Raw genomic sequence first — 26,380 nt, 5'->3', positions numbered from 1 at the left:
TAGTATATAAAGTCTGCCAACTGATGGAGATGAGAGGAAATGGCACAAACACATGCATTTCTCACTGAAATGTAGCGCAAAAATGAATGCAGTAACACAGTTATAAACACTCACATCTGCATCAGCCTTAAAAACTGTATCCTTTATGCAGGTTTTCCAAACTGAAGCTTTCTGATGTGCATTTATTGCAATTTACACTTTCTCTGCATTCATTTTCACACACTACTACATTAATTTCCAGACACTGTGAGATTCAAATCTGTGAAATCTAAGGTGTCATCCATGAGCAGTACATAAATATTAGGAAGGACATAAATAAACGTAAATAAAAAAAAATAATGATGTTATCTCATTTCTTTGTAACTTTAGCACTTGTTTTTAGAATGATTGGACATTCCTTCATTTTTTGTGTTGGTCTGGGTCAACAGACTCTTTTCAAGCTGAACTACAACATATCTCTGACCCCATTTATTTTGCTTAATTGCTGAAATCCTTGAACCAATTTATAAAGCCATATCAGTCCATGGCTTGGACTTCAATTCAATACTGAAATAATAAACTCCTCTGTAAAATGAGCTTTTAGAAGAATGTCAAAAATGTCAAGACCTTATAACAGAATGCACTGTTTATAAATCAGGGTTGTGTGACAATAATTTTTCACCAACAAAAAATAACAGCAAAATAAATTGGTATGAAAGTGTAAATTAGTACATCATTACGTGACATAAATTATCCTGGAAATAAAATATTTATTTAAATCTCTCCCTCACAGTGGTTGTCTAGAAGTATTTCATGATGTACAGAACAAAACTATCATTTATCAAGAGATCTTAACAGATTTCAGTTCATTGGTCAACAATTATTTAATGGATAGATAGTACTGGGCTCCATTTACGATCATCAGTTCTGAACCACTTTGTTTCATATTTACTGTATTTAAACAAATCTGTGTCTTTACGTGTACTCATTGTGTAGTTAATAATTTGTAAACTGTATATTTGTATCTACCTATGAACTTATTACAACAGTCTATACCTGCACGCAGTGAAGTGCAGTATAAAAAGATAAACTGAATTGAACTTAATTTTAATCAACTAAATATAAAAAAGCACTCAGAACAGACCATGAAAAAGTAATGCTTGTTCTATGTCAACTGCATAAAATATTATAAAATATCTAAACCAATCTAGAAGTTAAAAAGCAACTGTTACTAGCTCCCCTTAGAATTGCTGCAGACTTCTTTGTAGAATAAAATCATAAAACCTTAAGTTATTTAAATTATCAACAAATAACTATTCAGTAAAGCTTCTATAGAGTGTGTGTGACACAAGCACCCTCATTTGGCATTTAAGCAACTCTACAACAATAGCTACATAATTTATAACATAAACAAATTTAAATAAAATAAGCAATTTAAATCAAAACAGCTTATCTCTAATTGAGGTTTATCAATTAAATAGTGAGGCATACATTTTCATATCATTTACAATTTAAAGAAACATTAAAAATGCATGATATGGGTATAAATTCAACTGAAAAATAGCAAGAGAAGTGTAGGAAATTGTCTGTGAAAAAATGTGAAATGTACAATATAAAAAGATGGTACTAATTAATTTTTGACCAAAAAATGTGTTACACTTAAGTCTGCTAGTAGAAAAAATCATTTAGTAAGTGGAAAGAAGATACTAACTTAATTCTGAATACTGCTACAGATTACTACATGGCAACACATAGTAAAAATATTAAAACGATTTGTAATGCTTGTCCTATGAAAATCAAATGAAATAGTGCAGCAACCTAAAATTAGTATCACTCCTCTCCCAGAATAAAAATGCAGCATATTAAACCTACATGTTTCCTGGGAGGCCTGCTGCATAGATTGCCCCCATAATCGTGGATCTTGGCTTTTCAAACAGGTGTATATGAAGTTAACTGCTGGAATTGCCTTTTTTACCACTAAAAGAGACAGCTTTCCATTCTTGACAGCATCTAGTTCCTGTAGAACCACCCAAGGGATAATTAAAACAGGGAAACCCATGCCTGAAAAAAATGGATAAAAATCAATGACAATGTCAACTTTATTTATATAGCACATTTAAAACAACATAGGAATGCTGTGGCCAAAGTGCTTTACAATAATAGAATTACAGAAAAACATACAATTAACATCCATCCATCCATTTTCCAACCCGCTGAATCCAAACACAGGGTCACGGGGGTCTGCTGGAGCCAATCCCAGCCAACACAGGGCACAAGGCAGGAACCAATCCCGGGCAGAGTGCCAACCCACCGCAGGACACACACAAACACACCAACACACCAAGCACACACTAGGGCCAATTTAGAATCGCCAATCCACCTAACCTGCATGTCTTTGGACTGTGGGAGGAAACCGGAGCGCCCGGAGGAAACCCACACAGACACGGGGAGAACATGCAAACTCCACGCAGGGAGGACCCAGGAAGCGAACCCGGGTCTCCTAACTGCGAGGCAGCAGCGCTACCACTGCGCCACCGTGCTGCCCTACAATTAACATGAAAAACATAAATAGAAATAAAATAAATGAAGATAAATAAAATAAATAATAAATAGAAGTAATGTTACATAATCACAATGAGGAAACCATCAGTATTACTGAAGGTCACGGAATGCAAGTGAATAGAAATGAGTCTTTAAACTTGTTTTGAACAGTTCAATTGTAGACGACTCCTTTATGTAATGAGGTAAACAGTTCCACAGTTGAGGAGCAGAAGCTGCAAAAGCCCTGTCCCCCTTAGTTTTACAAATGGTACGAGGGATTTGTCAGTTTTGACAAATATGGTTACACAGTCTGAGAACAGACATAATTTAGCATATATTGAACAACAGAAATATTTGAGTTAAAAAGGCTAATTAGTACCTGGTATTCCATGTTCCTTAAGCATCCTGATGAAGTCTAGATGACTGAGAAGGATATTTGTGTCCAGGACAATAAGCAGATTTTGTGCCAAGTTCTTTTTCCCTAAGTAAACACAAATAAACATGTTTTTAGATAAAAGATATTTTTAAAACCATGTTAAAAATAGCAAAATTATTAAAAATAAATCATAACTAAAAATAAATATTTTTCAAGCATAAGGTCTAACTAGTCTCACTGACTGACATTAGAGGATTAAAAACCATCAAAATGAAACTTTTACCTAAATTCCTAGTCTTTATCAGTGCACTCCATTTTATAGAATAAACTAGTGCAGCTATGGGTTTATTTATGTGGAAAGAGAAACTGTAGTTATAGATACATTTCAACTTTGATATTCAGATGTGCCGAACCTACATTTGCATTGGTAGCTATGCAATGAGTACCTCGCACTGCCTCTTTTGTTTAGATCTACTCTGTCTTCCAGCATATACATAAACTGTGATAAATATAATAACTATCCAATAGCTAAACACTCACTGAGAATTTGATATCAGTGAACACAACATCCAGAAGCAGATGTATTACTGTGAATTGCACTTTCCAAGTCAGTCACAATTTCCTTGCATAGAATAAACCATATTTACATATGGATTGGGCTCTGAATCTGCATTTAGACCTTTAGAGGTTTCTAAAAACACATGTTTGCATCCACAACAACATTATCATAAATGTTAAAACACTTAACCAAAACATTTGTCTGTTCCAGGCAAGTCAAAAATTTCTCCATAAACAACTCTGTTCACTTTCCTAGTCTGTCTTGTTTACCAAATATGTAGGCTCTATTAAATACTACACTGATAAAGAAAGAATCTTAAAGCTACACGAATATTTTCATTGTGATGCAACTCTTGATATCTATAAGAAGTGTAAAAGTACCATATCCCAATATATAAAAAAATAGCTTTTTCTTATCACTTCCCCTTCCTTGGCTCGCATACTAGTTTATACTTGGCATCTTAAAGCTAAGCTTTAATTAAAAAGAAATATGGCATGTGCTTTTATTTAATCATTGTTCGGCAGTCCTGACCTGCATTAATATCTACACTAAGGCTAATGCTTATATATCTTTCTATATTTATTTATGTTAGTACATGAATACACTCATTTTAGTTTTCATACATGACATCACCCTGGCCTTGTATCAGTGCCTTTGCTGTTTCTGCTGATTCACTATTCCAGCTGGCTTCTCACGTGCCTACCCTGACCATTTTTCCTGCATTAAGTCAGTGGTATCGTTCCTCAGCTTCCTAGCCTTGAACACAGGTGCTCCTGTCCCTCCCTATCCTGTCCTCGGGTAGTTTCTGTACGTCATTCTTGTCCTGTTCTACTCTTCCTCTCTTAATACTGGTAATTTTCCTTTTTTTACAAGAAAATGCAATATGACTGATTTTTTAATTAACCATTTGCTTGACCTATCTTATTTGCTTAACATTCTAATTTATGTTAAATCTAATGCTTCAGAAGCAATTAATTACTTTTATGGCTATTTATGCTAATATGCCATGACATATACATTTTTCCTTCCATATTGGACAACCATTACTCAATACTACCATGACAAAATTTGTTTAATCTAGATGAATAAATGTGAACCCCTTACTTATAAGTAATTTTGCATCTTCTTCAGGAAGGTCAATATCCATAGATGTCAACTCCCCATAGCAGTTCACTACATCAACCTCCAGACGTTTTTCAGAGCGAGCTACATGAAGCTCCTCTGCTAGCTGCATCTGACAAAAATAAAGACATGCTTTGAAATAATCTTTATATTAAACAATTTATTATTTTACATTAAATAAACTGGAACTTTTAAAATAAACTCTTTTAACTCACTATGTCTAGTGGCAGAATTGGTTAACGATAAATTGAAACAAAAAGAAAAATAATAGTTTAGCCTCTAATAATAAATATTGTGTGGAGTCATTCCTATGGAATTCCTTCATGTGGAATTAAAAGTATTTTTGTTAATCGTTATTTACAGAGAAACACAAAGAAATTGTTTCATGCATAAGTCACTTTTGCATAACATGTATGACTTTTTCTATGCACGGAGAACCTCAGAGTCACTCTTTAAAAACTCAGCTCAGCAACCTGTCAATGTAAGCAAGTTTGCAATTGTGTTTGACTATTGTTTTTTCAAAAATGAAAGTTCAGCTGCAGTGGCCTGGCACCCTACCCGGGGTTTGTTTCCTGCCTTCTGCCCTGTGATGGCTGGGATTGGCTCCAGCAGACCCCCGTGACCCTGTAGTTAGGATATAGTGGGATGGATGATGGATGGATGAAAGTTCAGCATTTATTATGAGTTGCTACTGACCCATATCTGTTTTGTTTCTCCACTGATAATAATATTGTTGCAATTTATACCACTACTGCTTTGCCAAACTATAGCTGTTGTATATGTGATAAGCCATTAGAGTGATTGTAAACATAACAACAACATAAGATAAATAAAGAGAAAACTGAAATTTTAGTAATTGGCAATAATGGATACAATGAGGCTATCAGAAATAAACTGGATGCATTAGGATTAAAAGTCAAGACGGAGGTAAAAAGCTTAGGGGTAACTGTTGACTGTAATCTGAATTTTAAATCACATATTCATTAGACCACTAGGACAGTATTTTTTCACTTAAGAAACAAAGAAAAAGTTAGACGTCTTATATCATTGAAAGATGCTGAGAAATTAGTTCACGCTTTTGTTTTCAGTCGACTAGATTACTGTAACGCACTCCTCTCAGGACTACCCAAAAACGACATAAATCGTTTGCAACTAGTGCAGAATGCAGCTGTTAGAATCCTAACTAGGAAAAGAAAATCCGAGCACATTTCTCCAGTTTTGATGTCACTACACTGGTTACCTGTGTCATTCAGGATTGACTTTAAAATTCTGCTTATGGTTTATAAAGCCTTAAATAATCTTGCCCCATCTTATATATCGGAATGTCTGACATCTTACATTCCAAATCGTAACCTTAGATCCTGAAATGAGTGTCTCCTTAGAATTCCAAGAGCAAAACTTAAAAGAAGTGGTGAGGCGGCCTTCTGCTGTTATGTACCTAAAATCTGGAATGGCCTGCCAATAGGAATTCGCCAGGCTAATACAGTGGAGCACTTTAAAAAAACTGCTGAAAACACATTATTTTAACATGGCTTTCTAATAACTTCACTTTAATTTAATCCTGATACTCTGTATATCCAATTCATTATAATAACTATTCATGGTGGCTCTAAAATACGTACTAATCCCTACTCTCTCTTCTGTTTCTTTTTCCGGTTTCTAGCGCCACCACCATCTACTCAAAGCACCGTGATGTTCCAACATTGATGGATTAAAAGCCAGAAGTCTGCATGACCATCATCATCAAGTCCTTCCATGAGAACCCTAAATACAAAGAGGAATGTTTCATTTATGTTAGGTAGAATGCCCAGAGGGGACTGGGCCGTCTCATGGCCTGGAACCCCTACAGATTTTATTTTTTTCTCCAGCCGTCTGGGAGTTTTTTTTTTTTGTTTTTTCTGTCCTCCCTGGCCATCGGACCTTACTCTTATTCTATGTTAATTAATGTTGTCTTATTTTAACTTATTACTTTGTCTTTTATTTTTCTTTTCTTCATTATGTAAAGCACTTTGAGCCTACATTTTTTGTATGAAAATGTGCTATATAAATAAATGTTGTTGTTGTAAACATAAAGGAATTAACAGATGTTGATAAAATACCCATCCATCTTCTTTACTATTATTTTTACAGTTACTGACTTCATCATGAACCCATTAAATTACAGAATGCCTCGGAGGGCTGAGGGCACCTTACTGGCCTACCTTAGTAAAACTTTGCTTCCTACATAAATGACTGAGGATTCTCCAAATGTTTACTTCATTCAGTAATGCTGTTCAGTTGGTTTTTGCTTTACCATACTTCTTCATTTGTTAAACACTAATTTTATATAGTGCGTATCTTTTGTGAACATCATCTCATGGCACTTTACCCCAGCTCAGAGGATGCATAAACCAGTGTGTTTCTTCATGCCAGTCCTAATTCTGGATAAATGGGGAGGGTTATGTCTGGAAGCGCATCTGGTGTAAAATTTTGCCAGATCAATACGCAGACAACAATACATATTTCCATACCAGGTAGGCCAAGGCCTGGGTTAACAATGGTCACCACCAGTACTGTTAACCAACAAAGTGCTGGAGGAAATTTGAGCTACTGTTGGCTAAAGAAGGAGAAGAAGTGGAGGAAGGCGTGTCTGGAGGCAGAGAGAGAACAGGAAGATAAAGAGAGTGGAAGTGAGGGTAGAAACTTTGAATGTTGGCAGTAAGACTGGTAAGGAGAGAGAGTTAGAAGGAAGGTTCATATATTGTGCATGCAAGAGACCAGATGAAAGGGGAGTAAGGCCAGGTGTATTGGAGGTTGGGAGCATGCGCTGATAGCGTGTTGCTGCACCCACCAGGATTGGGACCCGAGATGCAGCGAGTAACACCTCAGGACCACACTGCAACAGTGTGAGGTTTTTAACAGTGGCTGTAGTGCCAATTCTAACATAATGTGAGGCAAAAAAGCATTTAATGTGTCAATGTTTTTCTCAGTAAATATATTTCTAATGGGGTTATTGATGTGAAATTTTCACCAGATGTTGGTAACAACCTAATTAATCCAATAGTCGCATGCATTGCTCAGGTGTAATTTTGGCTCATTCTTCCACGCAAACTGTGTTCATGTCTTGAAGGTTCTGGGGACCTCTTCTACGAACTCTGATCTTCAGTTCTTTCCATAAATTTTCAATTGGATTCAAGTCGGGTTGACTGGGATTCTAGCAGCTTTATTTTCTTTCTCTGAATCTAATTGAGAGTTTTCTTGGCTGTGTGTTTGGGATCATTGTCTTGCTGAAACGTCTACCCTCATTTCACCTTCAGCATCCTGGCAGATAGCCGCAGATTCTTATCAAGAATGTCCCAGTACGTTTTTTCCATTCATCCTTCCATCAATTACTCACTGTTGGTATGGTGTTTCTGGGGTGATGATGCAGTGCCATTTCTCCTCCAAACATGGTGTGAACAATGACATCCAGAGAGTTCAATTTTGGTCTCATCTGAACAGACTATATTCTCCCAGTATTTCATTAGCTTGTCCAAATGTTGTGCAGCAAACTTTAACTGAGCTTGCGTGGTGAGCATACTTAGAGGCCATGGCGATTGAGTGCACTACTTATTGTTTTCTTTGAAACAACACAACCTGCTAATTCCAGGTCTCATCTGAAGCTCTCTGCGAGTGGTCCTTGGCTCTTGAACAACTCTTCTAAATATTATTTTGACTCCTCTGTCAGAAATCTTGCGAGGAGCACCTGGTCGTGGCAGGTTTATGGTGAAATGATGTTTTTTCCACTTCCGGATTATGGCCCCAACAGTGCTCACTGGAATATTCAGAAGTTTAGAAAAATGTCTGTTACCAATGCCATCAGTATGTTTTGCAACAATAAGGTTGCAAAGGTCTTGAGAGAGCTCCTTCCTTTTACCCATCATGAGATGCTTCTTGTGTGACAGCTTGGTAATGAAAAACCTTTTTATAGGCCATTAATTAGGACTAAACCAGCCGATATTAATTTGTACTGATGGAGGCAGGATTGCTTTCTAAATACTGAAAGATTTCAGCTGGTTTCTTGGCTTTCCATGCCTTTTTGCATCTTCTTTTCTTCAATTCTTTTTCCCTGTGTCATTCCACTTTATTATACAGAACTTAATTAATGGACTTATTTATTTTGATTTATTTGTATGTGTGGATTACTTGGGTTGTTACTGACTTCTGGTGTAAACTTCATGTCGATAGTCCCATTAGAAATATATTTACTGAGGAAAACATTGACATTTTCAATATTCATTTTTCCCGCTGTAGGCATTGAGACCAGCTATGTTATATGGGTTGGAGACAGTGGCACTGACCAAAAAACAGGAAACAGAGCTGGCGATGGCAGGGTTAAAGATGTTAAGATTTGCATCGAGTGTGACGAGGATGGACAGGATTAGAAGTGAGTACATTAGAGGGTCAGCTCAGGTTGGACGGTTGGGTGACAAAGTCAGACAGGCGAGATTGCATTGGTTTGGACATGCGCAGAGCAGTGATGCTGGGTATATTGGGAAAAGGATGTTAAGGATGGAGCTGCCAGGTAAGAGGAAAGAGGAAGGCCTATGAGGTGGTTTAGGGATGTGGTTAGAGAGGACATGCAGGTGGTGGGTGTAACATGCAAAGATACAGAGGACAGGAAGATATGGAAAATGATGATTTGATGTGGTGACCACTAACGGAAGCAGCTGAAAGAAGAAGAAGATGATTTCATGCCACTTTAAAAGTGAATAGTAAAATGGTTTATATCCAATTTTATAGGCTAAAACATAGGCAGAATTATTCTCTGGCATCATTATGGTTTAGAGCAGGGGTGGGCAAACTACGGCCCGCGGGCCACATCCGGCTCGCCGAAGATTGGTACAAAATTGCCCAAATCAAATTATGTCATAATTATGACTGCATCCATTTGACCTTGTCCTATAATGCCTGGCGTTCAACCAGGTGGCGCATTAGGCCCAGTGATATATTGACTTGATTTTTCGGAGCCCAGGTTACTCTCTGTTATTACTCTGCTACTGCTCTGAACCCATCTGCAACAATGAATGGGCCAAAGAAAAGAAAAGTCGACAGTGAGTGCCGAGTGTTTAATAAGGAATGGACAACTAAATACTTTTTCACTGAAGTCCAGTCAAAGACTGTATGTCTTATTTGCCAAGAAACTGTTGCGGTTTTAAAGGAATACAACATCAGCCGTCACTTTTCCACCAAGCATGCTAATTACGCTAACAACAAGTCAAAGCAAGAACGGAAGGCTACCGCTCATAGGTTGGCAGCTAGTTTGCAGGCTCAGCAAAACACCTTTATCCGACAAACTGCCATCCAAGAATCAAGCACAAAGGCAAGTTATGTGCTGGCATTCAAATTAGCAAAGACCAGCAAGCCTTTCTCCGAAGGGGAGTTTCTCAGAGTGCATGGTAGAGACAGCAGGTATCTTGTGTCCTGAGAGCAAGAAAAAATTTGAAAAAATTAGCTTATTACACAGGACAGTGACTCGCCGTGTTGAGCTAATTGACGAAGACATGGCTAGCAAGTTAAACAAAAAAGTGGAGTCATTTACATTATATTCCTTGGCACTGGATGAAAGTAATGACATAAAGGACACCGCTCAGCTTTTAATTTTTATCAGAGGGATTAATGACAATTTTGAGATAATGGAGGAGTTTTTGGTCATGGAATCCCTAAAGGCGAAAACGCGGGGAGAGGACTTGTATGACAGCGTGTCGGGGGTCATAAATAGGCACAAGCTACCTTGGAGTACGCTCGCCAACATTACCACAAATGGATCACCAAATCTGACTTGAAAAAACGTTGGGTTGCTCAAAAGAATCCAGAAGAGGGTGAAGGAGGACAACCCTGAGCAAGAGGTAATTTTCTTACACTGCCTAATCCACTAGGAAGCACTGTGTAAATCCGTATTGCAGCTTGACTACGTAGTGAAGCCAGTTGTAAAACTCGTTACCTTTATTCGAGCGAGGGGACTTCAGCATCGTCAGTTTATAAAGTTTCTTGAAAAAATTGACGCTGATCACCAGGACTTGCTTAACCACTCCAATGTCCGCTGGTTAAGTTTGGGGAAAGTATGTCAACGAGTGTGGGAACTCAAACAGCAGATTATCTCATTTTTGGAGCTACTTAAGAAAGCTGACGATTTTCCTGAGCTGAGTGACACAGATTGGCTTTGTGATTTAGCTTTTGCTATGGACATACTGACACACATGAATGAGCTGAACGTGAAGCTACAAGGGAAAGACCAGTTTGTGCACAAAATGTACACAAACGTCAGAGCCTTCAAAACCAAGCTAGCTTTATCCTCAAAGCAAATGTCAAACAACTCATTCGCTCATTTCCCCACTCTGGCTACGCTGAAAGAGGCCCCTCAACTTGTGAAAAAAAACAGGAAATCACTGGACGACCTGCATGGAGAATTCTGCTGTCGGTTCTCTGATTTTGGAAAAATTTACAAGTCACTTCAGCTGGTCTCATGTCCCTTCAAACAGGACTCTGAAACAGCGCCACAGGAGTTGCAGTTGGAACGGATTGATCTCTAATGTGACACCGTCTTAAAGGAGAAGTTCAACTCTCTTAAACTGGATGAGTTGAACAGACTTTTAATGTTATGAACACCAACAAAGCACCCCACAGATCCCAGTTGAGCAATGAACACCTCAGATCTGTTCTGAGAATTGCCACAACAAAACTCTCACCAGACTTCCGATGCACTGGCAAAAAAGGGTGATCAACAACACTGTTCCCATTAAAAGTGAATGTAAATATTAACACTGTACAGTAATCCCTCCTCCATCGCGGGGGTTGCGTTCCAGAGCCACCCGCGAAATAAGAAAATCCGCGAAGTAGAAACCATATGTTTATATGGTTATTTTTATATTGTCATGCTTGGGTCACAGATTTGCGCAGAAACACAGGAGGTTGTAGAGAGACAGGAACGTTATTCAAACACTGCAAACAAACATTTGTCTCTTTTCCAAAAGTTTAAACTGTGCTCCATGACAAGACAGAGATGACAGTTCTGTCTCACAATTAAAAGAATGCAAACATATCTTCCTTTTCAAAGGAGTGCGCGTCAGGAGAGAGAGAGAGAGAGAGAACAAAGCAAGCAGTCAAAAAAAAATCAATAGGGCTTTTTGGCTTTTAAGTATGCGAAGCACCGCCGGTACAAAGCTGTTGAAGGCGGCAGATCACTCCCCCTCCGTCAGGAGCAGGGAGAGAGAGGGAGCCACAGAAAAACAAAGTCAAAAATCAATACGTGCCCTTTGAGCTTTTAAGTATGCGAAGCACCGTGCAGCATGTCCTACAGGAAGCAGCTGCACACAGCCCCCCTGCTCACACCCCCCTACGTCAGCGCAAGAGAGAGAGAGAGAGAGAGAGAAAGTAAGTTGGGTAGCTTCTCAGCCATCTGCCAATAGCGTCCCGTGTATGAAATCAACTGGGCAAACCAACTGAGGAAGCATGTTCCAGAAATTAAAAGACCCATTGTCCGCAGAAACCCGCGAAGCAGCGAAAAATCCGCGATATATATTTAAATATGCTTACATATAAAATCCGCGATGGAGTGAAGCCGCGAAAGGCGAAGCGCGATATAGCGAGGGATCACTGTAATGCCTTTTTTATGTTTATGTTTGATATGTATGCATCCAGTGCTGGTCCGGCCCGGCCCGGCTGTCAAATTTTAAAAGTCAATGTGGCCCCTGAGCCAAAAAGTTTGCCCACCCCTGGTATAGAGGCATATTCCTTAACCATTGTGTTATACTATTAATCAAAGAAAGAAACAACCCTAAAGACAATGCTTTCTAAGAACATTGTAATTTTCAGATATTAAATATTAATAAAAATACAAAAAGTCTTTTGTTTTTTTGGTTAATGAAGTTTAAATGTCAGCATCATTGTCAAATGTACAACTGCATAAATCAAAATAACTTACTTTGCACGTTTCATTCAGACAGAGGCAACACTTTCTTCTATAGATATTTTATGTACTTAAATATTGATATATGTTAAAACTGATATAATTATGAATATGTCTTATAGAACTACTGAACACAGTATAAACCTACTCTTGAAATACTTAGCAGCAGCTATAAGAAAGGCTTCCACTTATCATGCTTTCAAACATGGCCTTATTTTTATTCCATTACTAGAGAATGGGTTTATTACTCATTCTTATTTTTCATCTGAATTTTCTAATTTAAAACACCATACCTCTTGATCAGTACTGTGATCATCCTGCACTTCAGAACAGGAGCTTGGTATTTTAGAGATCTAGGGTGAAAAAATATATATAATGGAAAAAAGTAAATAACATTTATTAGAAGGGAATAACACATCATAATTCAATATTCAGAATATTTTTTCATACTATAAGGAAATAATATGGCACTCTTCTTTAAAATTCAGCAGTTTATTTTCTTTTTATACAGTACCTTGACAGAAAAGATTGAAAATTGTTAGATCTAAAGAATTAAAAAATTATCTGGTATAGTATAAAGCCAAATTTATTATTGCTGAATAGACACTTAAGGTAGAAAAATGAAGACTTCATTTTTACTCCTTGATTATAACAATAATGGTACAGATTTTTTTCAATACAGACCATCTGGGGAAATATGTTAATAATAAAGTCAATACCTGAAAATAAAATATTTTAAGACAAACTCAAAATGCTTGAAGGTCTGAAAACATATAATTAAAAGAAGGATGACATTAAGTGAATACTTTATTCCTTTATAACCCGAAGCTCTAAAATATGTGTGTTTCATGTGAGGATGATAAAACGATTCATGTGGGGATGATAAATGACAAATGTAATCATGCTGTTTTGCAGCTTGTTCCTAAATTTTCATTACTTTTGAGTCCCATTCACCACAATTTTATTGTGATATTTAAAAACACTTCCTCAGACTTTGAAACACTTGCTGTAAAACGAACAAGTCAAGCTACATTCTCCATCCATCCACTATCCAACCCGCTATATCCTAACTACAGGGTCTGCTGGAGCGAATCCCAGCCAACACAGGGCGCAAGACAGGAAACAAACCCCGGGCAGGGCGCCAGCCTACTGCAGGGCACACACACGCACGCGCACGCACACACACACACACACACACACACACACACACACCAAGCACACACTAGGGACAATTTAGAATCACCAACGCACCTAACCTGCATGTCTTTGGACTGTGGAAGGAAACCGGAGTACCCAGAGGAAACCCACGCAGACACGGGGAGAACATGCAAACTCCACACAGGGAGGACCTGCGAAGCGAACCCGGGTCTCCTAACTGCAAGGCAGCAGCGTTACCCACTGCGCCGCCCAAACTACATTCTCTCTCTTCTTTTTGTAACTGTACACATACCAAGTATAAAGCTTTTGTATGCAGTGCAATAATATTACCTCACTTCTACTCAAAACTAGGGCTGTGGAGTCACAGTCAGAGACAATTTTGGGTACTTGGAGTTGTGGTCGGAGTTGGCAATAAATTTAAATTGTAATGAAAAACAAAATACAGCAAGTTCAAATGTCCCATTTCATATACAACAGTCATAATTAAGTACTTCTCTGATGCAAGAATAAAGCCCAATGCATAGTTGTGTTACTACTAGTGTGAAGTTCAGCTGAGCTATTTTACAACCTGACATTTACAAATTGTAATCTGGATTATGGTACATTACAAAAAGTGTTTTCATTTTATTTCAGATATAATGTGTTTAACAAGTTAATTTGAGTATAAACAAGTGTAATGATGTAGGTGGAGGTGTGTGCTATGGCCTGATGTGTGTTTAGGGGTTCTTGTCTTTTGTTTAAACTGGCCAATACGGTAGAGAGTCAGCTTCCTAGCCAGTAGTTCTGTGGTTAAATGAAGTGTATGTTGCCTTCCTTCAATCAACATGGAAAATACATTAACATATTAAATACAGAGGAGTCGGGGAGTCGGAGTCAGAAGTACCGGAAACTAAGGAGTCGGAGTTAAAGGATTTATCTACCGACTCCACAGCCCTGCTCAAAACGCTATCAGAGTTTAGAGTTTTGTCCTCAGAATGTGTAGAGTATCCTTTAAGATAAAAAGCCTTCGGTTTCTCCCTGAAAACTAGACCTGTAGTTCAAATATTACAGCAGTACTTACTCTAAAATTACTTGAAAAATGTAATCAAATACAGCTTGCAAGTTAACATTAAATTTTGTTAATTTATAATTAGAAAATAAATAACAATAGTTCTGCATATTTCAAAGAGAATGGATAAACATGCACAGACTTCAACCAGTTAAATATATTATAAATTATAAACTTTATTATTAGTAGTATTACTACTATTCTTAATATTTTTACTAGCAGTAGTAGAACTGGTAGTATTTTACACAAAATTGAATTATTGAACCTAGTCTGTTGTGGCAGGACATCTCATATTATTTACACAAGTAAATCACTTCTCAAGGACTAATTTGATTCCATTAGAATTGTCCACTCAACCAAATAAATCTAGAAACAGAAATAGAACATATTATCTGACAATAATATATGCCAAAAACTTTTTTCAGACTTAACAGTACTTATAAATTCAAAAAATCAAAAATACCGTTTGACTGAAAATAGGGCTTTCTTCAATGCATTTTGTTTCCACTTTTTTGTGCTCATTTGATGCCTTCTGGTTTCTAACAGTGCTTGATGAAACCAATACTTGTTTAGTAAAACTGGTGAAGAAAGGTTCTTTTGGTGGACTTTGCAATCTGAAATCATTTGTACATTCCACTTTCTTTCTTTGTATATATTTGTTTTTAAAAAACTCTGAAGCATGACAAGAACTCCCTTCTTTCATTTTTTCAGCTACAGAACAATTAATGGTTTCACAATTTGACAGTTTCTCTGAATTAGGAGTAGGAACAGATTCATTCACTTTATGGGATGTTTTCAACATCATGGATTTTTTGGCAATTTTCATCTTAATAAGTGAGGCATGTGTGGGATGTGTAGTAGATGACTTTTGTTTGCAAGGACTTGCTGATTTAGTAAATGTTTTATTCTTTGCATTTAGTTTTTGACCAAGCTGTTCAGAGAATTTTGATATTTGAACGTAATTATTTTTGAGTTCTGTATTTTGAAGCATGGCATTTTGCTGAATGTTGCAATCTTTTGCAAATCTGTCACTATTACTTTTTTGAACAGCACTTCTGGAAAGGTCTCTGGATGTTCCATAATTAGACGTGCAAAGTAAATGTTCAATATATGCTTCACTGTTTACTTCAACTTTTGCTTTTTCCTCAAAGGTTTGTTTTGTAGAAGACTCCTTCCATGTACTTTGGTTTGGTAGCTTCACTTGACACTTTGTGATGTTCCCAGGTGCCTGTTTGTAACTTCTGATCTTAGATTTTACGCTGAAATTTCTCTCATCTGAGGTTTTGCATTTGGAAAGCTTTGCCTGGCTTCCATTGTCTTGCCTAAGCTTCTTATCCTTAATTTTACTACTATAGCCAGGAATCACTGAATGTCCAGGTGACCTGGTTTCTCTTCTGTGTCTCTTATGTTTCTTACTGCAAGAACTATAAAAAAAATAACACAAGATGTTTAATGTAGTTTACAAACATAATTTATTTCTCAGCATAAAAAAAATGCACAATATTTAAATTGGCAGCAACATACTTGAAAACTTAGAGATACTCTACATGCAAAATAATATTTAGGTTTGATAAAAGGCTCTTAAATAAATATTTTTTATGGAGTATAATATTGTGAAAGTTGACTAAAAAGTCAAAGCACTCGTACTCCATCAAATTTTTATTTTCACTGAAGTAAGAAGTATTTCAGTTAAAAAATACTTGAGTAAAAGTAAAGTATCTGCTTTCAAAAGTACTCAAGCACCAAAAGTAAAAGTACATTTTATAATAATGAGAAAGGTGCAAGGCTTTGTGTTGAAAACAATACATTTTATTTTTAAACAACACTCATACAATATTTTTACTAAAGAAATGAACTACAGAATAAAGAATCATGTAATTTCCTTTGATTAGTATGTAACTGCAGTCAGTGGCACAGTGATGACCTGAAGTGTAGTACTACTGAGTGTGGATAAGATTTAAACTATGCCTCCCATACTGGAATACCCAGCAGCAGTAGATGAGGCATCCCTACTCCAGAGAGAAGTAGAATAAAATAACATACAATTAAATGAACAGCTCACAAACATATCACCTTAATATATACACAAAATAAAAAACAGAATGAAAATCAGCACAGATTAGGTTTATTATACTTCATTGAAGTATAGATGGATTTTAGGAGGACATTAGATTAGATAGTAAAACAACACTTTAAGAATTGTTCTATAACAAGAATTCTTTTAAGAAAACTGTGGTTTCTTTTGCTTAATTCTGTACCAAATTATATCTTTATATTACCCATTTGAGCACTAAAGTAAATGTAGAATTAACCGCAATTAAACTCAAGGCATATTATTAACTCTCCAGCATAACTAGATGTATACCAACTAGTTGCCTCATAATATACAGTATATTTATATTTTAATGCATTCCTATAGACAATTTAAATTGTACAGAAAAACATTTACCAAAACACCTAAGAATTAAACCAACTTGCATTAATATTACACTACAATAATTCAACTTCAGTACATCATAATATAATGGCAAATACAAATCTGACTGTTAATATTTTACTGAAGAATAATCTGGACTAGGTAAATTCTGTTAAATTTAAATGCTTTCCCCTGAATCACATAAAGGACTAAAAAAAAACGACAGTTCAGAGAAAATAAAAGTCATATGCTTTGCAATTTAGGGCAAGACAGAATAACAGATACAGCAACTTTCCAACAATATATCACTACTCTAAGTTCTCCCTTGCAAATAAAACTAGAATATTCACTTAATAAGCTATAGAAAATTCACTTAATAAGCTATCTACAGTATATTTTCAATAAATATTGAAGTTCAAGTAGATTCTGATCGACATGGCAGTGTTCTGTTATCTTTTACCAAGCTCAGATTCCATAAGGTACCGGTATTTCTGCTTGTGGAAAAGCTGACACCACTTTTATTAGCACTCCCATAATAAGGGAGAGCAAGAACTTGGTGTCTCTCTTAATCCTTGCAGGCCACAAGATCATGCTGGAACCCTGAGTCTGTCTTCCCCAACTAATCAGCAACTTTTACAGCCAAACTCAATATAACATTTCATTAACTGGGCTGATAAGAATCTGCCACAATATTCTGTGCATACAACATATGGATATGGTTCTCACAATATTTAACTTGTGTACTTAAGATATTAATTGTACCCTTAAAATCTTCTTTGCTCAACATTAAAAATACATTGCTTTTTGGGACTTCAAGAGCTCCATATAAGATAGATTAAGAAAAGGAAGAAAACGTCTACTTCAAAATGCTTCTTTAAATTTAAAGGTAAATACTTGAAAGTAGAGATTTCCTTTGGTCAAGTTTTCAGATATCTCGTGGTGAAAGTGCAAATTCACCTTCCATGTTTCATTAGTGCATGGGAAGCTCGGGAACAACCTAACAAATGAGCAGTGGAATGTATGCTATTGCACGTTTATGAATGATACACATCATTCTATTGGCTGTGTCCGAGAAATGCTGAACATTATATAACCTAAGCTGTCAACACACTTGATAGGTCTCTTATGAATTTATAATAGCTTGGACTGTGTAATGAGAATTTACAGGAAAATGTAATACTAGGGTGTTGTGCCGTGTTAGCCATTATTAATGTAGAGAAAAGCCAAGCAAAATGACACCTTTTATTGGCTAACTAAAAAGATTAGTTAGCCAATAAAAGGTGTCATTTTGCTTGGCTTTTCTCCACAGGAAAATGTAATGAAGTCAAAACTATGCTATTTGATCTAAAATGCAGTGGGGTAACAGTAAAAGTAGCCCTATAAAAGGTTTTAATAGCTGAAAAATGTACTTAAGTAAAGTGTAACAAAGTATTTTTACTTCATTATTTTACATTTCAGATAGGAAACATGGATACTTTACAAGAACAAATGTTTGAAGCTGCTTTAGAAAAAATGAAGGAATGTTTTGAATATTAGTTTACAAAAAATAGTTCTAAAATATCAAATATTATAAATTGGTAATGCATACAAATAGAGTTAATACTTAATTTCATACATTCAGGTTATTGTAGAATGTACAAACACATTCCAAAGAGAGTCTAAATAAAGAGGAGTGAAGAATCCAAATAAATTAATCTGTCAATCTCTCTAGTCAAGTTCCAGTATAACAGACAGCAGTACATTATTGGGTTGTCATGTGAATGAAAAAGCCATACTTTTAATGGATTAAGCATACAAAATATTATGAGAGCCATACTTTACTAACATCAGATAAAATTAACCAATCTACTGAAAAGTACTTGTGTGATGACGTATGAATGTTTAAAACTAGCTCAGTCATTTTGTTTAATTACTCTATTAGCTATCTGAGAAGAGTATTAAAATTGTATACATTTTAAATAAGAGAACAATTCTTCATCCAATCAAAGGAGGAACTTTTTGAACTAAGTTACAAATAAATATGTTCATGCACTGATTTCTATGAGGGAAATGAGTAATGCACTTAAAATGAGAGTGATACATCAGATCTGCTTCTATTTGGCATTGCAAGCTTTTAGTTTCTCAATTATCATATTATTATTGCATTAAATATGCCTTTATATTTCAAACATATTTGGTCACATGCTTCTGTTGCATACCTTTCATGATCCCCACCCAACACATATGAGACTATAACTGTTAACCTCAAAAAATACTGTTTTTTTAATGACGTGAATGAGCTAATCACAAAAAACTCATAAAAAATTATTCAAGGGAGTTCTGAGTTTGTGTGTTAAAACAGGTAATAACCTACAGTGGTGTGAAAAACTATTTGCCCCCTTCCTGATTTCTTATTCTTTTGCATGTTTGTCACACAAAATGTTTCTGATCATCAAACACATTTAACCATTAGTCAAATATAACACAAGTAAACACAAAATGCAGTTTGTAAATGGTGGTTTTTATTATTTAGGGAGAAAAAAAAATCCAAACCTACATGGCCCTGTGTGAAAAAGTAATTGCCCCCTGAACCTAATAACTGGTTGGGCCACCCTTAGCAGCAATAACTGCAATCAAGCGTTTGCGATAACTTGCAATGAGTCTATTACAGCGCTCTGGAGGAATTTTGGCCCACTCATCTTTGCAAAATTGTTGTAATTCAGCTTTATTTGAGGGTTTTCTAGCATGAACCGCCTTTTTAAGGTCATGCCATAGCATCTCAATTGGATTCAGGTCAGTACTTTGACTAGGCCACTCCAAAGTCTTCATTTTGTTTTTCTTCAGCCATTCAGAGGTGGATTTGCTGGTGTGTTTTGGGTCATTGTCCTGTTGCAGCACCCAAGATCGCTTCAGCTTGAGTTGACGAACAGATGGCCGGACATTCTCCTTCAGGATTTTTTGGAGACAGTAGAATTCATGGTTCCATCTATCACAGCAAGCCTTCCAGGTCCTGAAGCAGCAAAACAACCCCAGACCATCACACTACCACCACCATATTTTACTGTTGGTATGATGTTCTTTTTCTAAAATGCTGTGTTCCTTTTACGCCAGATGTAACGGGACATTTGCCTTCCAAAAAGTTCAACTTTTGTCTCATCAGTCCACAAGGTATTTTCCCAAAAGTCTTGGCAATCATTGAGATGTTTCTTAGCAAAATTGAGACGAGCCCTAATGTTCTTTTTGCTTAACAGTGGTTTGCGTCTTGGAAATCTGCCATGCAGGCCGTTTTTGCCCAGTCTCTTTCTTATGGTGGAGTCGTGAACACTGACCTTAATTGAGGCAAGTGAGGCCTGCAGTTCTTTAGACGTTGTCCTGGGGTCTTTTGTGACCTCTCAGATGAGTCGTCTCTGCGCTCTTGGGGTAATTTTGGTCAGCCGGCCACTCCTGGGAAGGTTCACCACTGTTCCATGTTTTTGCCATTTGTGGATAATGGCTCTCACTGTGGTTCGCTGGAGTCCCAAAGCTTTAGGAATGGCTTTATAACCTTTACCAGACTGATAGATCTCAATTACTTCTGTTCTCATTTGTTCCTGAATTTCTTTGGATATTGGCATGATGTCTAGCTTTTGAGGTGCTTTTGGTCTACTTCTCTGTGTCAGGCAGCTCCTATTTAAGTGATTTCTTGATTGAAACAGGTGTGGCAGTAATCAGGCCTGGGGGTGGCTACGGAAATTGAACTCAGATGTGATAAACCACAGTTAGGTTATTTTTTAACAAGGGGGCAATTACTTTTTCACACAGGGCCATGTAGGTTTGGATTTTTTTTCTCCCTAAATAATAAAAACCATCATTTAAAAACTGCATTTTGTGTTTACTTGTGTTATATTTGACTAATGGTTATATGTGTTTGATGATCAGAAACATTTTGTGTGACAAACATGCAAAAGAATAAGAAATCAGGAAGGGGGCAAATAGTTTTTCACACCACTGTAAAATGTTTAATCTAATGCAGAATTGCAAGAATGAAGAAAAAATGAACTGATAAAAATGATAATATTTTACCACATACTGCAGCTAAAAAAAATGAAAAAACATTTACCCTTCATCTTTCAGCTTTTGTTTGGAGTACTTCTTTCTTGAAGATTCTGTTTTTGCATCCAGCTAAAATACAAATAAGCATAGTTTAAAAGATTCACATTACAATTTTCAATGCCTGTTTAATGTAATACAGTCTCCCACAAAGTCTAACTCCCCGGATATCTTATTATAGTTGGATGCAGGAAAAGCATTTAATATGGTTGAATGGGACTACCTATTAACTACATTGCACAAATTTGGGTTTGGCCCAAACGTATGTGCATGGATCAAACTACTGTATAACAGTCCAGAAGATTCAGCTTGTATTAACATTGTTTCAGACTACTTCAAACTAGAACATGGTACTAGACAATGATACCCCCTGTCAGCACTGCTATTTGCAATCACCATTGAGCCATGGGCAGTTCACTTTCGAAATGCTTCTGAGATAAAGGAAATTATCAGAGAAAGACTTGAATAGGAAATATCACTATATTTAGATGATATAGTACTATATATACCAGATCCACAAAATACTGTGCCTGCAGTCCTAACAGCACTAGCAGAATTTCAAAAGATATCTGGGCTAAAAATTTATTTGAATAAAAATGTGCTATTTCTAGTGAACCCTCTAGCATACAATATTAAATTAGACACCTTCCCTTTTATCATCGCAGATCAGTTTAAATACCTAGGGGTAAACATCACAAACATAAATTGCTGTCTGTATGGAAAAACTTAGCAAGACTTGCATAAATGGTCTACCCTCCATCTCACTTTAGTAGGGAGAATATCCTTCCTAAGCTTCTATATCTATTTGAAAGCATCCCCATATGTATTAACACATCATTTTTTAGGAAATGGGATTCAAACAAAACTTAATTTATTTGGAATTCAAAACATCCATGCATCCAAAGGGTGACCCTACAAAGACCAAAGATGGACGGTAGCTTGTTTCTACCTAACTTTCCATTTAATTACTGGGCAGAAAAAATACAATCTATAAAAGCCTGGACATTGACACAAACAGATGAACGCACAGAGGCTTGGTCCACAACAGAACTAAAATTCAGCAGTATTTCTTTATATTCCTTGCTTTGTGCCCCAGTAAATACAAGTTATTGTTAATACACTAACAACCTTGTGCTTCATTCACTAAGAATATGGAACCAATGTAGGAAATACTTCAAGATAGAGAAGTTTGTATTTGTGGCACCTCTGCATAATAACCACCTTTTTCCACCCTCTCAAACATGCACAGCTTTTAATTTTTGTACAAAGATAACATCTTTGCATCCTACAAACAATTACACTCCAAATTTAGCTTCCCATCAACACAATTTTTACACTATTTCCAAATTAGAAACTTTGCTAAACAAAATCTGCCCAATTTTCCTCACCTCCACCTACTTGTTACAGAAGAAATATTGATCAATCTTGAGGACTCAGACAGCATTTCTATAATACTGTATATAAAAACATTTTAAAGTCCCTTCCTTTCAAAGATCCCAGAGTACAGTGGGAAAAGGATCTCTTACTCAACATTTCAAAAAAGGAATGGAAGGCAGCCATGCACAGAATTCACTCTAGCTCGATATGCGCAAAGCATACAATTATTAAACTTTAAAAAATTTTTATGGAGCATCTGTCTCTTTTAAAATTGTCCAAAATATGTCCAGGACAAGATCTAAACTACGAAAGTTTCAATCGAGCTCCTGGCTTATTGGGCCATATGTTTTGGGTGTGAACCAAATTAACATCATTCTGGACCAAAATCTTTAAATACCTATTAGACAACCTTGGTGTCACAGTTACTCCTAAATCATTAACAGCTGTGTTTGGTGTACTCCTAGATGGGCTTAAAATGGAGAAGGACAAACAAACTGTAATTGCCTTTACTTCACTATTAGCATGTAGAATTATCTTGCTCAACTGGAAGAATCTTAGCACACCTCTTTTAAGTCAGTGGGTAACTGATGTAATATATTATTTGAAATTGGAAAAAAATTGAATTTTCACTTAGAGGATCTGTTCAAAACTTTTTTAAAAGATCTAATCAACAACATTTTAGAATAAGCATTTATATTGGGGAAAAGGATTCTCTTCTCTCTTTCCTACTCTTAAAAGTTTTACTCTGGCTGTTGGCCTCCTCTCTTTCTCATGGGTGGGGGTTAAATTGAATTTAGTTTTGTTAAGTTCAATTTGTTTGTATGAAAGGTTACTTGTTTTTAATAAATTCAATAAAAAAAGATTCACATTTAAAATAATAACTATTTGCAATATAGGGGAAAGAGAAAAATGTACTTAGTTTCCTATAACCTTTATTAATGTATCATTGTGATAAATAATATATTTTTAAATGTTGTATTTTGTAGCAAATTTTTAAAATCTGGATATTAGTAACTGAATTAACATACTGTATATTGTATTGAGACAACAATGACCAAGTTCTACAGTTAGTGCTTTTTTTTCCAGAATATACATTATTAAATCACTGCTAAAAAGACATATCAACTTCACATAATAAAAAACATTTAAACTATTCTACTATAGCTGTGTACATGAAAAAAGAAATTTAAAATAGTGTGCACTTTATACAATTACGGCTATTTTTGTTGTTTTGAAAAATATAAATAGAGTTTTTTCTCTCATTTGCTTTCTATTTTCTACAGACGTTGTCACTTCCTGGACTAATAAATGGAACAGTAAATAACAAACATTTTCTTAATGCAGACTAGATGATGACTGATAAAATTAGTAACTGTCCCAGATCTTGTAATTTTATAGTATGTGTGTTACAACGAAAGATAGTCTTTCAACTATGTGATTTTACTGTGTCTATAGACATTTATGAAGACTCAACTATATAATTTTCTTTTCTGCTTGCATAAATCAGTTTTTGTTACTTTTGGGCCAGACAGATATGCATGGTTTCTTTAGGGACCATTGCAGATAGTGCTGATTGCATTCTGGAGGAATGATAATGCCACTTAGATCCAGTTAAAATGAGGATGATGTCAAAGGAGACAGCAATGCTGATGTGCAATTACAAGAGAATTAATAGAAAACAAGGACGAATGTGTTACACAATACTTATTTTAATTTTAAGTTACATATTTTATATATAGTTTTAACCTGTACTTGCCTCAGCAATCACTCAGGCCTATAAAGAAGTTCATTAAGGAAATGTTTAAAGTGTTAGCAGTACAAAGGGCCAACAACAGCATTAATGGAAAATAATTGTCTTTAGTATTTCTTTAAAATTCAAAATGACTGCTTATATTGTATATGTAAAGTCATGTTAAAAAGTAAGCACATTCTCGTTCTGTTTTTACTTATTCACAAATGACTTCTGTGTGTTCACTTACATTTTTCTGAATAAATATTTAACGTAACAATCTGTTATGTGATGTTTATCACCTGAGATTGGATTTAAATTATTTCAGGACATGTTGATGACCAGATTATTGTTCTTTATTTACCATACTGGAAGAGTTTGTGCATATTTTTTAAATGATTTTTATTAAAGGAAGAGAGGTACAGTATATACTTTGTACATACTGTGCTTTGTTATTTCCATTGTAGTAAAATATTACTGGAAAAGGCCAAGTCAAATTTCCTCTCAGGTATAATATTCACTGAACATGGGGGAGTGGGGGTTGCTCTTTCATTTCCATCCTACACAGATGCAGGGGGATGGCACATTTTCTTACAAGAGAGAACATACAAAATAATTACCTTTGCAGCATCACCTCTTTCTGGCCATGTAAGCTTACACATATTGCTTTGAGGAATTTTCTATTATTATTATTTTAAATGAAGTGCAATTTTGCACACAGTTATTCTGAGACTAGACCATTTATTCTCATTCCTAGTTTTGAATGTGTTTCGGTTGGGAAATGATTCTTAAATCAGTTGGCTGGCCTAACCTGTGGCATTAACAAACAATTATACGTAAGTTGCGGTTCTGGTGTTATGATTATGGAGACAAAAGTGAAACCCATGCAAGATTAAAAAACAAATATAAAGCCTTTTTACCAGCACCTTATAGTTTTACTGTCAAGCCAGCAAACTCTGCAGATGCTTGCAAAATCATGGGGCATGCAAAGATATTTAAAATGTTCCACACTTTACACATCAAAACATGATTGTACAACTCACCACTTACTCCATAAATCTTGCCAAATTCAACTATTTCGAATCCCCTTTAACATTACTTGGATTAGTGTTAGACTGTTTAGCCCAGAGCCCAATTAAAAAACGTGGACCCAAGCTTTTGTTTCTCCTTAAAAGAGATTCAGTTCCCTTGTTTACCCTCTGTTGGGGCAAAAGCTTGGTATATCAGGTTTGGCCAATTCTATATGTCTACTGCATACAAAAGTATTACCTCATAAACAGTGGTTCAAAGTAACAAGGTACTTGTATTATTCAAGCAAAATATGAAACAGTTTGAAACCTCTTCCTGATTTTTCTATGTCACCATGACTTTTATTTGAAGAATAATCTCCCACCAAAAAAAGAGGTACACAGGCTAGCCTTAACAGAATATTTACTATGGCTTTCACTGTCTATGCAATATCAACACTTATATGTGTTTATTAAAAATAATAATAATAAGACTAGTTTTAACAATAAAATGAATTTACTTGTCAGTTCCTGCTCAACAAATTGGTCTATGAAAGTGCCAATTCAAGATCTGTAGGTGCTACTTTTAATGACAGTAATAGGCAGCTTTTTCAATGTATTTACACAGTATAAAGAAATATACAATTCTGTGAAATTTACCCACAGCCAGTGCTCATTTGTTCTTTTGTCCTTGTTGAAGAAGTTATTTTTTCAGCAGGAATCCATATTGTGGCATTTCCTAATTAAATAATTGCACTCCATTCTCCTATAAGGTAGCAGTGGCCATTTCAGTACTAATGTATGAAACCTATTATTTAAAGCAGTCTTTCTCAAAGTGGGCGATAACGCCCCCTTGTGGGCGCTGGAGGCCTACAGGGGGGCGTTAAAGGGCCCAGAGAAAATTGGGGGGTGTTGAAGCGGTTTAGGGGGGCGATGGCTTATTTGTGTTTTTTTTCTAATATTTTAAAATTTAAACTAAAATCAAAACCTACCTACTATACTACATCGATTATTTCGTTCTTATTCCTGTCCTGTTTGATTGTATAAATATAAATAATTTATCATGGCTTTCG

At 35.9% G+C, this 26,380-nt stretch overlaps 1 protein-coding gene across 2 annotated transcripts in view; it reads right to left on the bottom strand.

Annotated features, from left to right (window-relative positions):
• The window catches only part of swt1 (SWT1 RNA endoribonuclease homolog), a 73,908-nt gene that overhangs the window by 41,124 nt on the left and 6,404 nt on the right, over nt 1-26,380 (bottom strand). For both annotated transcript variants that reach the window (XR_007936116.1, XM_028811370.2), the window contains exons 3-8: nt 21,205-21,266; nt 15,174-16,134; nt 12,798-12,857; nt 4,560-4,689; nt 2,900-3,001; nt 1,852-2,040 (exon numbers count right to left, since the gene is read on the bottom strand). Coding sequence is in view for 1 of the 2 variants with exons in the window: in XM_028811370.2 (XP_028667203.1) it covers nt 1,852-2,040; nt 2,900-3,001; nt 4,560-4,689; nt 12,798-12,857; nt 15,174-16,134; nt 21,205-21,266 (1,504 nt within the window). In the remaining variant the exon portion in view is untranslated. The remainder of the gene's footprint in view (nt 1-1,851; nt 2,041-2,899; nt 3,002-4,559; nt 4,690-12,797; nt 12,858-15,173; nt 16,135-21,204; nt 21,267-26,380) is intronic.

The sequence above is a fragment of the Erpetoichthys calabaricus genome, chromosome 10, assembly GCF_900747795.2.
Source record: "Erpetoichthys calabaricus chromosome 10, fErpCal1.3, whole genome shotgun sequence".
In the NCBI taxonomy this organism is placed as follows: domain Eukaryota; kingdom Metazoa; phylum Chordata; class Cladistia; order Polypteriformes; family Polypteridae; genus Erpetoichthys; species Erpetoichthys calabaricus.
This window is presented reverse-complemented; position numbering and strand designations above follow the sequence as displayed.